At 43.0% G+C, this 16436-nt stretch overlaps 1 protein-coding gene across 1 annotated transcript in view; it reads left to right on the forward strand.

The window, feature by feature from the left end:
* Positions 1 to 16436, forward strand: part of AGBL4 (AGBL carboxypeptidase 4) — a 1388494-nt gene that overhangs the window by 1309215 nt on the left and 62843 nt on the right. The window contains exons 10-11 of the mRNA XM_082431251.1: positions 11538 to 11690; positions 14176 to 14338. Of these exons, the coding sequence (XP_082287377.1) occupies positions 11538 to 11690; positions 14176 to 14338 (316 nt within the window). The remainder of the gene's footprint in view (positions 1 to 11537; positions 11691 to 14175; positions 14339 to 16436) is intronic.

Below are 16436 nucleotides of genomic sequence, written 5' to 3' on the forward strand. Positions count from 1 at the left end.
AAAAACTGGATGATAAACACCTTAAGAGAAGAGTATTTTAAAAATCTGTGGGAGTCCAGAAAAGAGAGCTGCTGTCCCTGGGAGAGTAAAGGAAGGCTACACAGACAAGAGACTGTTGGACCTGTCAGTGAAAGATGAGAAAGAAGTTACCAGGAGGGGAAAGGGAGGGGGAGTAGGCACCCCCCCTCCCCCCGCCCCCCGCAGGAGTAGCAGACACAGAAGCACAGAGAGGAGAAGCTGCGAGTGCTGGGGGGGTTATGGGGTGGGGGGGGGCGAGGGGCGTGTGTCAGCAAGGCTGCAGAGTAAAGAGAAGAGAAGCAGGAGACGAAGGGCCATAGCATGTCCCCTTGGTGCTCTAGGCTGGCTGCCTGGGTTTCTTTTGTGGTTGTTCCTCCTTTTGTCCCCATTGATTCATTGCATGCTTTTTTTTTGTGGCAGGAATGTCAGTCCAGCCACACTCAGGGCGAGGAGAGAAGCCTTAACTGGGCCACTTCAGAGATCTAGACTATGTGTGATAAAGGACATCATTTTGTCTCTTAGAGTTGCTCAGTTGTTTTGGGGTTTTTTTTTAATTAATTAATTAATTAATTTTAATTTTTGGCTGTGTTGGGTCTCCGTTGCTGCACGCGGACTTTCTCTAGTTGCAGTGAGCAGGGGCTACTCTTCGTTGCTGTGCACGGGCTTCTCATTGCAGTGGCTTCTCTTGTTGCGGAGCACGGGCTTTGTTAGTTGTACCTCGTGGTCTCTAGCGCGCAGGCTCAGTAGTTGTGGCACATGGGCTCAGTAGTTGTGGCACACGGACTCTAGAGTGCAGGCTCAGTAGTTGTGGCGCACGGGCTTAGTTGCTCCGCGGCATGTGGGATCTTCCCAGACCAGGGCTCGAACCCGTGTCCCCTGCATTGGCAGGTGGATTCTTAACCCCTGCACCACCAGGGAAGTCCTGCTCTGTTGTTTTTAAGGAAATAATTCTCTATTTTTCTTAAAATTTCTCCTTCCTGCTTTAGGACACACACCCTGACTTCCATAAGTATCTATTTTAACTTCTGAAAAACAGACAGAGAGATATTTTAGGTGATAATGAAAAAAACAGATTTGGGGCTTTTTTGCCTAGGTCCGTGGGGAAAGAGCTGCCTCAGGCAAATCTGAGCAGGGGAGTTGTCTGGAAGTTCTCTAACCCTCCTTGCTCTCCCCACCTCCCCCAACCTTTCTGAGAGGCTAAGCCTAAGCTTCCTTCCTGGGATGAGGGCGATTGCCTTGCTGGACCGCTAGCTCCTACGAGCACAACAGGATGCCTGGCGTGGCTTGTAACCAGAGCCTGGGTTTGAGTCTCTCCACTTCCTGCTGCATCCACTGGGGCAAGTTACTTAAACTCTCTTAGCTTCAGCTCCCTCCTCTATACAAAGGGAACACTAAAGCAGTTTACCCTCCTCAACTCATCCTTATCCCCGCCTAAGCTTCAGTTTCTTTCTCATCTCCAAATCTGAGATAAATCCCTCTGCCCTTCCTGGGTTGGGTTTCCCTTCTTTCATTGGATTGAATATGTGGTCCACCCTGAAGTGCTGCCCTAATGTGGAGGACTCAGCCCACATCATAGCACTAAGCTCAGGCTTTGGCTTATGCCACCTGATGTGAAGCAGGGAAGCAGCTCAGAATGTAGGGGAGAAAAACCCCAAGAAAACAACAAAAAAAACTAACCCATTTCCTTCCCGGTGTCTAGGAGGAAGCAAACGCCACACTAAATTATGTTCCAAATATGCCCTAAGGTAGTTTTAATTTTATTGGCACTGATTTTAATTTACTCTTTAGGCCCCTGATTGCAGGACGAACTGTTGGCTGCTGGCAAGGGGACAGCCCTTCATCTCTCGGTTTTACTTAAGTTTCTTAAGTTCAGAAGGAAAGAACAGAGATGCTGTCCCCGCTTCTATTCTCAATCCCAAACTATAATTAAGGGCCCTGAATTAGCTGCACACCCCTTGCTCCGACACAGCCACAGAAAAGTATCTCATTTGACTGCTGGAAAAACATTCAGATGCAGCTGTTCATTCATTTAATTCACCCATTATTCCATCAATTCACTGATTTGTTTTCTATCATTCCCTTACCAGACCTCTAATGATAACCTACTATATACCAGGCCTTGCTCTGGTCCTGTGGATTTAAAAAATCAGCAGTGTATGGTCCCTGCCCTGAAAGAGTCCACATTCTAATGGTAGATGGAGATAAACAAAGCATTATTATGCCATGTGGTCAGTGCCAGGAGAGAGAATTATGAGAGCACAGAGGATGCTGTTAACTCATCCCTGAAGGATAAAATAAGGCTATTTGAATTTATACCTTGTACCAGTCGGATGAATAATATTAGATGCTATAACAATCAATCCCCAAATCTCAGTGGCTTAATACAGTAAAGGTTCATCACAATCTGATGCAGGTCAGGTGACTCGCCTGGCCATTTTCCTCTCAGTGTTGATTCAGCAACCTAACCTTTTTCCTTCTTACTACGTAGCCTTTTTCCTTCTTATGATACCATTGTTTTTACATGTAGCTTCCATGCACAAGAGCAAGAATGTGGGTGATTGTGTACAAGTTTAATGGCCAGGCTTGCAAGTGACACTTGTTACCACTGCCCGCATCCCATTTGATCCCAACCAAATATCAAAGTAGACTGGGAGATGTCTTCCATGGTCCAGGAAAAGGAAATGGAACTGGTGAGCATCCACTGAGTTTCTGCCTTAAATATTAAGGTTGTGTCAGAGTTAGCCAGATAAAGAGATCATGTGTTCCAGGCAGAGAAGACATTCATTGTGTGTAAATGTGGAGACCAAAGTCACAAGCATAGAGGTTTGAAATACTCCAGGCAGCACCATAGGACTGGAGTGTAGAATATCAGACCAGAAGTGGCAAGAGCTGAGACTACACAGGGGACAGGGGCCAGATCACGCAGGACCTATGCAAATATATTAAGGGGTTTGGACTCTATCCTGTGAGCAACAGGGAATGGTAGAACAGTTTTAACTAGAGAATTTTATGTATTTATTTATTTTTGGTCGTGCCGCATGGCATGTGGGATCCCAGTTCCCCAACCAGGGATCGAACCTGCGACCCTGCAGTGGAAGCACAGAGTCTTAACCACTGGACTGCCAGGGAAGTCCCAATTTGTTTGCATTTTATTTATTTATTTATTTATTTTAAAAATTTTCTAAAAAATATTTACTTTCTTTAATTTCTCTTTCTGACCTTTCATTGTTAATGTATAGGAATGCAAGAGATTTCTGTACATTAATTTTGTATCCTGCAACTTTACGAAATTCACTGATTAACTCTAGTAGTTTTCTGGTGACATCGTTAGGATTTTCTATGTATAGTATCATGTCATCTGCAAACAGTGACAGTTTTACTTTCTCTTTTCCAATTTGGATTCCTTTTATTTCTTTCTCTTCTCTGATTGCCATGGCTAGGACTTCCAAAACTATGTTGAATAATAGTGGCGAGAGTGGACATCCTTGTCTTGTTCCTGATCTTAGAGGAAATGCTTTCAGTTTTTCACCATCGAGAATGATGTTTGCTGTGGGTTTGTTGTATATGGCCTTTATTATGTTGAGGTAGGTTCCCTCTATGCCCACTTTCTGGAGAGTGTTTATCATAAATGGGTGTTGAATTTTGCCAAAAGCTTTTTCTGCATCTATTGAGATGATCGTATGGTTTTTATTCTTCAGTTTGTTAATATGGTGTATCACATTGATTGATTTGCGTATATTGAAGAATGCTTGCATCCCTGGGATAAATCCCACTTGATCAGGGTGTATGATCCTTTTAATGTGTTGTTAGATTCTGTTTGTTAGTATTTTGTTGAGGATTTTTGCATCTGTATTCATCAGTGATATTGGTCTGTAATTTTCTTTTTTTGTAGTAGCTTTGTCTGGTTTTGGTGTCAGGGTGATGGTGGCCTTGTAGAATGAGTTTGGGAGTGTTCCTTCCTCTGAAAACTTTTGGAAGAGTTTGAGAAGGATGGGTATTAGTTCTTCTCTAAATGTTTGATAGAATTCACCTGTGAAGCCCTCTGGTCCTGGACTTTTGTTTGTTGGAAGATTTTTCACCATTGCAACAAAAAGAATAAAATACCTAGGAACAAACCTACCTAAGGAGGTAAAAGACCTGTACTCAGAAAACTATAAGACACTGATGAAAGAAATCAAAGATGACACAAACAGATGGAGAGATATATCATGTACTTGGATTGGAAGAATCAATATTGTGAAAATGACTATACTACCCAAAGCAATCTACAGATTCAATGCAATCCGTATCAAATTACCAATGGCATTTTTTTTACAGAACTAGTAAAAAATATCTTAAAATTTGTATGGAGACACAAAAGACCCCAAATAGACAAAGCACTCTTGAGAAAAAAAAAAAACGGACCTGGATGAATCAGACTCCCTGACTTCAGACTCTACTACAAAGCTACAGTAATCAAGACAATATGATACTGACACAAAAACAGAAATATAGATCAATGGAACAGGATAGAAAGCCCAGAGATAAACCCACGCACCTATGGTCAACTAATCTCTGACAAAGAGGCAATGATATACAACGGAGAACAGACAGTCTCTTCAATAAATGGGGCTGGGAAAACTGGAGAGCTACATGTAAAAGAATGAAATTAGAACACTCCCTAACACCATACACAAAAATAAACTCAATATGGATTAAAGAACTAAATGTAAGACCGGACACTATAAAACTCTTAGAGGAAAACATAAGAAGACCACTCTTTGACATAAATCACAGCAAGATGTTTTTTGACCCACCTCCTAGAGTAATGGAAATAAAACCAAAAATAAACAAAGGGGACCTAATGAAACTTAAAAGCTTTTGCACAACAAAGGAAACTATAAACAAGACGAAAAGACAACCCTCAGAATGGGAGAAAATATTTGCAAACAAATCAATGGACAAAGGATTAATCTCCAAAATATATAAACAGCTCATGCAACTTAATATCAAGAAAACAAACGACCCAATCAAAAAAGTGGCAGAAGACCTAAATAGACATTTCTCCAAAGAAGACATACAGCTGGCCAAGAGGCACATTAGAAGCTGCTCAACATTACTAATTATTAGAGAAATGCAAATCAAAACTACAATGAGGTATCACCTCACACTGGTTAGAATGGGCATCATCAGAAAATCTACAGATAATAAATGCTGGAGAGGGTGTGTAGAAAAAAGGAACCCTCTTGCACTGTTGGTGGGAATGTAAATTGATACAGCCACTATGGAGAACAGTGTGGAGGTTCCTTAAAAAAGTAGAAATAGAATTACCGTATGACCCAGCAATCCCACTACTGGGCATATACCCAGAGAAAACCAAGATTCAATAAGTCACATGCACCCCAGTGTTCATTGCAGCACTCTTTACAATAGCCAGGTCATGGAAGCAACCTTAATGTCCATCGACTGAAGAACGGATAAAGAAGATGTGTTATGTGTACACAGTGGAACATTACTCAACCATAAAAAGGAAAGAAATTGGGTCATTTGTAGAAGAGACGTGGATGGACCTAGAGACTGTCATACTGAGTGAAATAAGTCAGAAAGAGAAAAACAAACATCGTATATAACACATATATGTGGAATCTAGAAGAATGTTACAAATGAACTGGTTTGCAAGGCAGAAATAGAGGCACAGATGTAGAGAACAAGTGTATGGACACCAAGAGCGGAAAGTGGGGGAGGGGGGCATTGGGATGGATTGGGATTGACATATATACAGTAATAGGTATAAAATAGATAACTAATAAGAACCTGCTGTATAGCACAGGGAACTCTACTTCACTTCGCTGTACAGTAGAAACTAACAAAACATTGTAAAACAACTATACCCCAATAAAAACAATTTTTTTTAATAAAAATATTTATTTGGCTGCACTGGGTCTTTGTTGTGGCATGTGGGGTCTTCGTTGCAGTGTGCAGGCTATTTAGCTGTGACATGCAGGATCTTTTAGTTGTAGTGTGTGGGATCTTTAGTTGCGGCATGCAGGCTCTTAGTTGCAGCATGTGGGCTCTAGTTCCCTACCCAGGGATCAAACCCGGGCCCACTGCATCGGGAGCATGGAGTCTTAACTGCTGGACCACCAGGGAAGTCCCTTGTTTGCATTTTAAAAGGTCGCTCTGAAGCAGCAAAAATACCAGGTCAGAAGCTATTGTAGTAGACTAAGAAAGAGATGGAACTCAAATTAGACATGGTCCCTATCCTCAAAGAGCTCATAGGCAGACAGACATACTTTTCAGCCAGATTACAGTAACAAGTATGCAAGTATATCTATACAGTATTCAAGTATACTTGTACAGTAACAAGTACTGACATCAAGGCCCAAGCAAGAAGCTGTTTGGAGAAGGAGGGATTTATTTTAACTGAGCATGAGAAGAAATCATAAAAAGTTTAAGAAAGCCATATCTCTTCTCTCTCATCCAACAGCCACTTTTAAAGATGGGGAAATTGAGGCACAGTGAAGCGCTGCTACTTATTCGTGGTCACAGATTATGTTTACATTAGAACCAGAGGCAGGAACTCTGCTCTGCCTTCCCTGCTCCATTCTAATGAACCAACATAAGTCCATAAAGCCAGTTTAGACACAAAACATCATCAGGACAGTGAGGAAATTACTATTTGTGGTCTTTGGCATTTCCAGCATAGTGCTGAATATGTGTAATGAAGAGGAAAAAGAACTAAGGCTTCTAACTCAGACCCTATGCTGGCAAATTCCCTAGATCTTCTTCTACTCCAGGTAGAATCTAGACTCTCAGAGTGGGAGGGGATCTTAGAAACTAAATAGTCCTTTAACATTGTTTTGAAGATACTAGCCAATGCAGTTAGATACAAAAAAGAAATTAGAAGCATAAAAACTGGAAAAGAGGAGATAAAATTGCTAAGTGTATGTGATAAGATTGCAAACCTGGAAAATACTGCCCCCTTTATTCACCTTAGTCATCCTCACCTCCTGGCTGTTCCTTGAACATGCCAAGTACATTTACTTCTCCTTCTACTGGGAAGACTATTAACCTGATATCCTCAAGACTAAATCTCCTACTCCATTCAAGTCTCTGTTTTTCCGGAACCTCTATTACTTTCTATTCTCTTACTATGCTTTATTTGTTTCCATGGCATTTATACCTCCTGACATCTAGTATTTTTATTAATTGATTTATTTTCTTTCTCTCCCATAGAATGTAAACTCCTTGAGATCAGGAGCTTTCTGTTGTGTTCATTGCTATATCCTAGTGCCCAGAACACTCCCTGGTGCATATTCCCAGTGCCTAGAACACTATATGACACGTAGTAGGTACTCAGTGGTTGGGGTTGAATAAGTGGGTTGAATAAGTAAGCAAATGAAAACTCAAAAAAATAAAATGAGAAATTATTAAAAGAACTAATAGAATTAGTGAGGTGTCTGGGTACATATTTAAACCGTTGAAAATCAGAGCCTTTATATGTATAAAGAACTACCAGTTAGAAGATTTAATGGAAGATATCATGTTTACAACAACAGCTAAAAATATAAACTGCCTTGGCATCAGAAAGTATGTTCAGGGTCTATATGAAGAAAAAAAAAAAAAAAACTTTTAAAACTTTCTGCTGCACCCAAAAGAAAATGGAATAAATGGAAAGTCAAAGCATATTCTTGGATTGGAAGCCTCAAAATGATAAGAGTCTTGACAGGATTGGGGGAGCAAGGAAAATTAAAGAAGCTAATTACAAAGATTGTATAGAAAAATATGCAAGAAAATACAGGAAAATATGGGGAAAGAAGCATAATGAGGTAATACTAGCCCTCCAAATATTAACATACATTATAAACTTAACATAATTAAAATTGTGTAGTACTGACACATGAATAGACAAATGATTAGAAGAGAATAGAAAGTCCAACAACCAACCCAAATACATACAAAAAAGTTATATGGTAAAGATGGCTTTTCAAGTCAGTGGGTAAAAGATGCACAATTTGATAAATGGTATGGGACAATAAAGTTTAACCCTTACCTCACACCCTACATCCATGTAAATTAAAATTGAAATGAAATCTTTAAATATAAGAAGTGAAACAATAGAAATAATAGAAGAAACAATGAAAGAATTCAACCCAGAAACCACAAAAGACTGATAAATCTGTCTAAAAAGTTAGCATTAAAAATTTCCACATGGAAAAAAAGTACTAGCAGATGTAAAGTCAAAAGACAAATGACAAACTGAGCAAAAATATTTTTATATTACACACAAAGGCTAATTTCTCTAGTATATAGTTTCTATAAATCAATAAGGAATAAAGCCCTGAAACCCAATTTTTAAAATGGACAACAGAAATGAACAGACAATTCATAGAAAAGAAAATGCTAATAGTTCCTAAATATGTGAAAAATAATAACCATATAATAAAAGATAATTATACTAAAAGAAATTCAGATTAAAACTAATCTTAGATATCATTTTCACCACCAAATTGGAAAGTATCAAAGAGTTTGATCACATCCATGTTTGCAAGTTAATCATGAAACTGATGCTGTTATACATTGCTAGGATTGTAAACTGGTCCTTCTAAGGAGGTCAGCTCATCAATGTTGATCAGAATCACAAATGCACATAGGACCCAGAAATTCTACTTCTAGGAGTTTATCCTACGTATAATTGTATATGTGTGAAATGGTGTTTATACAGAGTCAGTCACTAAGACTTTGTAACAGAAGGTTGGAAACAAATGTCTGTCAATGGGGAACTGGCTAGTTTATATATGACGGTTTAAAAAAATGAGGTAACCATGTACTGAGAAAGAATTATCTCTAAGATATGTTGAGAGGAAAAAAAGTTGATCCAAAAATTGTGTTTTTATTTTTTATTTTTATTTTTGATTTTGTTTTTATCCCACGCGGCTTGCAGAATCTTAGTTCCCCAAGCAGGGACTGAACCCAGGCCCTCGGCAGTGAAAAGCGGAGTCCTAACCACTGGCCCGCCAGGGAATTCCCCAAATGACGTGTTTTTAGTGTGCTACCTTTTGTGTGTGTTGGGGCAAAGGGGGTCGGGGGAGGAATATTTACTTGTTGGTGTGTAAATGATCCCTGGAAGTTTGTATGAGAAACTGGTAATGTGAAATGCCTCTGGGGAGTTTGCCTGGGTGCCTGGAGGACAGGGGTAGAAGGGATATTGTTCATTGTAAATTCTTTCATATCTTATTGACTTTTGAACCATGTAAATCAATCAATATAATTCACTTTATGGTTATTTAAAGTAAAATCACATTAGGTGCCAGGTGTCAGGATGGGGCAGTGGAAGCCACTCCAGACTGGTTTTCGGAGGAGCCAGGTTCTAATTCTTATTTTTTTTTAATTCTCTCTTTTTTTTTTTCTTTCTTTCTTTCTTTCTTTTTAATCACTCATCAATTTTATACACATCAGGTTCTAATTCTTATTCCTTCACTAACTTGCTGGCTGACTTTAAGCAGGAAACCTCCCCACTCCGAGCTGATCTGGGAAATGTCAGAGAAACTGGTTTCTAATAGCTCCCACATCCAGAGATATAAACTGCAGTTTTTCCTTACCCATTTCTTAAGTCATCTCTCTACCACCTCCTTTCCTCTGCAGCTCATCAAAAGCTCAGAGGAAAAGACAGACAATTGAAGAAAATAAAATTGCAAAGATGACTTTTATAGGGCTCCTGTTGATTCACTGCATATTCCACCTCCAAAGCTGAAAATGATGAGTTTAATATCACACAGAGCTCTGCATCTTGTATCTCTCAGAAGGCAGCTTACGCCACCCAGAGAACTGGGAGCTCAGCAAGACATGATTTTTCACTCCAAGTCTGAGGCAAATGAAATGACAGTCATGAGGCCCACATTCTAGAAGCAACATGGTTTTCATTTGGTCTTAACTTCGTTTGAAAGTGTCCCAAGGAGGGAGAATTCTTCTAAGCCTGGATTTTTCTTCTTTCCCAGGACTACAGGCTAGAAAGCAGATGGAAAGGTGGCCAGGTCTTGCCTTGGCTGTTTCTAGTGTTACCCATTAACGGTGATACATTAACTGTGTCAAGGGTCAGGAGACCTGGGTTTCAGCCCCAGTTATTCCCATGTTACTCTCAGAAAGGACAGATACATAGGAAGAGAAAGTCAGATTTGAGGGACATTGAAGTTCTAAGGGCCTGAAAACTCCCCCATTCCTGGCAGTCTATTGCAGTGTCTGGAGCGATCCCTCTGGGTGGTTTATTCATTCATTCTGCATCTGGCTACCGAGCGTCCTTCACGGACAGGCACTGGCCGCTTTCCAGACAATCCCCCTGCCTTCGGGGAGCTCATAGTCGAGAAGGTTAACAAATAGCATTACATCAAGCTAGGGAGTGCCTTAAATACATGTGAGCAGAGAGCAGAGAAAGACGAGTCACAATTACCTTTATAGACAACAAGGTTATTTGTTCCCATACACTATGTATTATTGAAGAGTAGGTGTGCCATCATGAAATGAGGTTAAATAAAAGAATGAACTAAGATGTCCTATGTAAAGCCCCCAGAATGGTGTCTGGCATGCATTAACTATGCAGTAAATGATAGTAATGATTATCGCTGAGTTGGATTCCCACTCTAACTCTCTGAGGTTGGAATTAAAATACCCATTTTTCAAATAAAAATTTCAAAGGGGGTACATGATTTACCCCAGATTCCCTCAGCTAGAAATGACCCACTTGGGGCAAAACCATTAGCAGGCCCAATTTAAATACAATTATGTCACCTGAAGGTGTTTCTCATTAATCAGAGAAACAAATGCTGCTAATGCCTTTAGTCATGAATGTATTAACTGTTCTGGGTAGGTAACATCACTTCAGAAGACCTCTAAAGAGGGCTGCTAATGGTAGTGCTCTGAGACCCTGAAGGCGGATGGTGTTAAAAGTAAGGAGAGGGATTTCCCTGGTGGCGCAGTGGTTAAGAATCCGCCTGCCAATGCAGGGGACACGGGTTCGAGCCCCGGTCTGGGAAGATCCCACATGCCACGGAGCAACTAAGTCCGTGCTCCACAAATACTGAACCTGCGCTCAAGAGCCACGAGCCACAACTACTGAGCCCACATGCCACAACTATTGAAGCCCTCACGCCACAACTACTGAAGCCCGTGTGCCTAGAGCCCATGCTCCGCAACAAGAGAAGCCACCGCAATGAGAAGTCCACGCACCGCAACGAAGAGTAGCCCCAGCTCACCCGTACGCAGCAACAAAGCCCGTACGCAGCAACAAAGCCCGTACGCAGCAACAAAGACCCAAAACAGCCAAAAATTTAAAAATAAATAAATAAATAAATTTATTAAAAAAATAGAAGTAAGGAGAAATTGATCCTTGCTACTCTCAACCCCTCCAATCACACTGCAGATAGTTGCTACATCTGAGGAGACATAGGGCTAGCTCACAAGGAAATGTGTGTCTGTGTGTGTGTATGGGTTTAAGGCAAACTCTGTGGCCCCGATGTCTCATTTGTTATCCTTTCTCTCAGCAGAAAACAAGCCTGGAGTTTTATATTGACATCCACGCCCACTCCACCATGATGAATGGCTTCATGTATGGCAACATCTTTGAAGATGAGGAACGGTTCCAGAGGCAGGCCGTCTTCCCCAAGCTCCTCTGCCAGAATGCCGAGGACTTCTCCTACGTGAGTGGAGAGTTCTCTGTAAGGCAGCCCCAGCTTCCCTCCCCAAGCCGGCCCCCACCTCCCATCGCCTCCCTGTCTTTCGCCTCACTCACTTCAGTTTGGTTTAACCTTCACAGAACACCTACTCTGCGCTGGGTCTTGCGTGGGTGATAAAGATAGAGGTAAACAAGCTCTGCCCGTACCTGCGAGCAGCTGATCACCCATCAGGGAGGGAGACTCTCTGAAAAGACAGCGCTTGGTTGTCTGAGGAGCTGGCATTTGTTTCGCTGATCTGATTCCAGCGTTAACAAGAGAAGAAACTCACTGAGCATCTCCCAGTGCCAGGCCCCGGCCCAGGGTCTGCTTTCACAGACCTTTGGCCTTCGTTCTCTTAGAAGGAGCCTAACATGTCTGCTGACGGGGGTCATATGTCCACCATGCTCTTCCTCCATAGCCCTTTCTGGGCCCCAATTTCTTTGTCAGTAATTTGTGGGTGATAATTTTTTTGCCTTGCCTGCCTCATAACTTCCTGGGAGGACAGATGCAGTAATAGATATGAAAGTACTTTGCAGGCAGTAAAGATCTCAACAGACTCCAGAGACTGTTGTTACTACCCCCTTACACACCAGGAAGGACCGGAGAGGCTGTGGACTGGCAGATAGAATAATTTGCAGCAAAAAGTAATATTGAGAAATGGCAGGGAAGATAAGGAGGGGAATCAGCCTGTGGTGGAAGCAAACTTGGGAAAGAGTTTTTGCAGATTTTTCTTTGTTTTGATACGAAACCTCTGAGGCCTGTTATTTCCGTGTGGCCAGAGGGGGAGAGGCCCACAAAGGGCATGGCAATTTTTGAAGTTGATGAGCTGAAAACATGCCTGCTCGTTGCTTCAGGCCTAGACATTAGTGGAGAGAGGATGAATTTCTCCATGAGGTAAGATGCACTTTGAATCTCAGAATCTTGGAATGCCCCACCAGGAAAGGAACTGGGAGATTATTTAGCCCAATCCAACACTTTATACCCAAGAGACACTTAAAGCCCAGAGAAGTTGGGTATCTAGGGCAAGGTCCCTCAGCATCTGAAACAGGTAGAATGAGATGGCTCCTTATTAGTAGCTCGGGGATGAAAACAGCCATATGCTTATTTCTGTGGAAATATCTGGAGGATGGCCAACGCTTGTCTTTTTGAAACCACTCCAGTTTCAGAGCAGAGTGTGGTCTTCTGGAGGAGACCCTGGGAGACTGTGATTCTCCAGGAGGCTGGGCCATAGACTTCAGAGACCCTCACAGGGGTGAGGTTTCCAGGGTCTACAAAAAGAGTGTAGTCTAGGAGCTTTATTTCTGGCCTTGCCTGATGGAGTTTCTGCATTGCAGCCTCCTTAAGAGCTTAGGGCTTGGGTCAAGGTCATCTATCCTAGTCCAGCCTCTGTCTCCCCTCTTCTCTGACCCTCAGTACCCAACTCGAGAATGAGAGAGTTGGATTTCACTACATGAGCTTCAACTTCAACAGTCCTTTCTGATCTGACACTCTAATTTTCTGATCCTTTCCTTTACGTCAAAATGTGCACACACATACATACACACAGCTCTCTTTCTTTCAGTGTCTCTATGTGTGTCTTGTTTTGCTGTTTTCTTTCTCCCTCTTCCTCCCCACCCCCTTTTCCTTCTTCTCTTATATTCTGCTGAACAGGACATGCCTTCTCTTATTAAAACCAGGCTCTTCATTTACAGTGATTTCCATGGGTTAGCATAGAAAGCCCTTCTAACCACAAGTGAACTGACCCTCACAGCTCTGTAAAAGAGATGTGATTTTTACCACTGCTTTACAGATGAGGCTCAGACCAATAAGGCTAGTTGCCTAACATCTCACACACTTTTGAAGAGAGGACTTGCAATGCGGACCTGCTGGCTCTTTCCCCTCTATCCACTGTGATGGGGGTAGTAGACACCCAAGTAAAGAAGAGCCCGTGATCCCTGTGCTCTGGTGACGCTGAGCACGAGTTCAGCTGTCCCTAACGGAAGGGGGAGCTTTGTGAAGGAGGGTTGGGGTGTCTGGAGTCACTTAGTCCTGGTCCAGATCTGTGTCACTTACTATGAACTTCCATTTCCTCACCTTAGAGGGGAAACCTTATGACACCCCTGTCGAGGGGGTGAAGCCTAAATGAGATACTATATGGGAAACAATATCATAAAGTTGAAAGCAGTGCCCAAATTTCAGTCTTGATTATCGTAATATTCTTATTCTCTGTCTACTTTTCCTTGCTCCATCTGTCCCCATTCAAATTTCCACAAATCTTTGTTAACTGGCAGTTACTATGCCCTAAGAACTGTGCTGGGTGCTTTCATTTAATTGTTTGTCTATTTAATCCATCCTTATAATAATCTTGCAAAGTGGGATTCACATCCCACTTTTCAGATGAGGAAGCTGAGATCCAGAGGTGCTCGCTCAAGGTCCCATAGCCAGCAGGTGTCCAGCCCTGATTCTCTCCTCCCTTCTTTGTCTTTCACAGTCCAGCACATCCTTTAACCGAGATGCCGTGAAAGCAGGAACCGGCCGTCGCTTCCTCGGTGGGCTGCTGGACCACACTTCGTATTGCTACACCCTCGAGGTTTCCTTCTACAGCTACATCATCGGTGGCACCACGGCCGCTGTGCCCTACACGGAGGAAGCCTGTATCCTTCGCAGCTGAAAGTACCCAAGTCTGCCAGGATTTACCAAGCAGGTCAGGAATTTGGTCTCCAACTCAGGTGAGGGCTGAGACTCTGGGGTGAGGATGGACATGGCTGGCTCTGCTGGTGTCACCTCTGGATTGTCCTGTTTGCTCGCTGCCCTCCTAAGGGACACCCCCCTCCATCTGCCTCTGCTATGCCTCAAGTCTTCCTCGGGCACTTGGACCCATGGCCTACCCATATCTGTGCTGTTCCCATCTCTCTCTCCCCGCTGTCCCCTCACAAAGGAGTGAGTCTTCCATCATCTAAAGTATGTAAGTACACAGGCCAGATGCTCATCCCGGGGCTGCTAAGGAAGACTTCGACAGTCTTGGCTCCTCCTTCTCACCCTGAACATGTCTCTCTCTCTCTCTCTTTTTTTTTTTTTTTAATTTTTTATTGGAGTATAGTTGATTTACAATGGTGTGCCAATCTCTGCTGTACAGCAAAGTGACTCAGTTATACACATATACACATTCTTTTCTTTATATTCTTTTCCATTATGGTTTATCCCAGGAGATTGGATATAGTTCCCTGTGCTATACAGTAGGACCTTTTTGTTTATCCATTCTACATGTAGTAGTTCACATGTATTAACCCCAAACTCCCAGTCCCTCCCTCTCCTTCTCCCCCTCCCTCTTGGCAACCATAAGTCTGGTCTATAGAGCAGACTTCCATCTTTCTGTGCTCCTGCTCCTGCCCTTTGTCTTCCCTCTGTGCACTACTTTCCCTTTCGCTTGTCTGTACCCGCCTTGTCCCCTCTACTTTTTAAAAAAATTTATTTATTTATTTATTTTTGGCTGCGTTGGGTCTTCATTGCTGTGCATGGGTTTCCTCTAGTTGCAGCAAGCGGGGACTACTCTTCGTAGCGGTGAGCAGGTTTCTCATTGCGGTGGCTTCTCTTTGTGGCGGAGCACAGGCTCTAGGCGCGCGGGTTTCCATAGTTGTGGCACGCAGGCTCAGTAGTTGTGGCTCACAGGCTCTAGAGCGCAGGCTCAGTAGTTGTGGCACACGGGCTTAGTTGCTCCGTGGCATGTGGGATCTTCCTGGACCAGGGCTCGAACCCATGTGCCCTGCACTGGCAGGCGAATTCTTAACCACTGTGCCACCAGGGAAGTCCCCATCCCCGTCTCCTTCTGTCTCTCCCCCCAACTCCCGCCTTGTGTTTTTCTCTCCTTACTTCATGTGATGTGTTCCTCGCTCCCCTCCTCCGTCTTCTCTCCTTTCCCCACCATCCTTTCCTCTCTCTCTCCCCTTAGCCTCCCTCCATCTTCCCCGCCTTCCTGCTCATCCTCTGTGCATCTTTCTCTCTGCCTTTGCGTTTCCTTTGCCAACTCGCTTTTCCTCTTGGCTTCCTCATAAAACGTCCCCGAGAACCCCCAAGCCTGTCATGATGAAATTAGAGGTCGCTTTCTAGCTTGCTTGATTTTTTAGGGATTATTTAGTAATTCTAGTTTCCTGAGTATTGATTTTCATTTCAAGGTCAGTACATAAGGGTTGTGACAGATTGTGACAGTTTCTGCTTTTCTTTACTTTTTGTTTTTGGATTGACCCATTTCTCCTTTCTGAACACTTTTAGTTTTCTCAGGGAAAGAATTATAGTTGATGGAAAAGAAAGGGTATACAACCTCTCTCTCCCCAGAAGTGGAAGTGCTCCTTTCAGCCTTGATTCAACCCTTGGGGAGTGTTTGTGGAGTTCTTACCACACTCTGTGCAGGAAAACTTCCTTTCTGGTCGAGACATGACTTAGCACTAGTCCACACAGTCGGTTGCACCCTCGTGGCTCTGGGGGGTCCAGTAACCTAGCTGGGAACATGGGGGCAGGGTGATGGCCTCAGAGGGAGGGGCAAGCAGTAGTCAGACGAGGTGTTAGACCAGTCTTCCAGATCCAGTACCTCACTGGAGAGACTGTTGTAAGAACTGAGGGAGAGTCCCCGCCCAGTCACCAAGACTGGGACAGTCACCTTGAAGTCTGCTTTAATAACTACCTGGCTCACCGGCCAATGGAGTAGGCTCTGCTCTGCAGCAGAGGACCCTTGGTTTCCAAAGTCCTGGCCATCTC

The sequence above is a fragment of the Balaenoptera physalus genome (assembly GCF_965194825.1).
Source record: "Balaenoptera physalus genome assembly, chromosome: 1".
NCBI classification, from domain to species: Eukaryota; Metazoa; Chordata; class Mammalia; order Artiodactyla; family Balaenopteridae; genus Balaenoptera; species Balaenoptera physalus.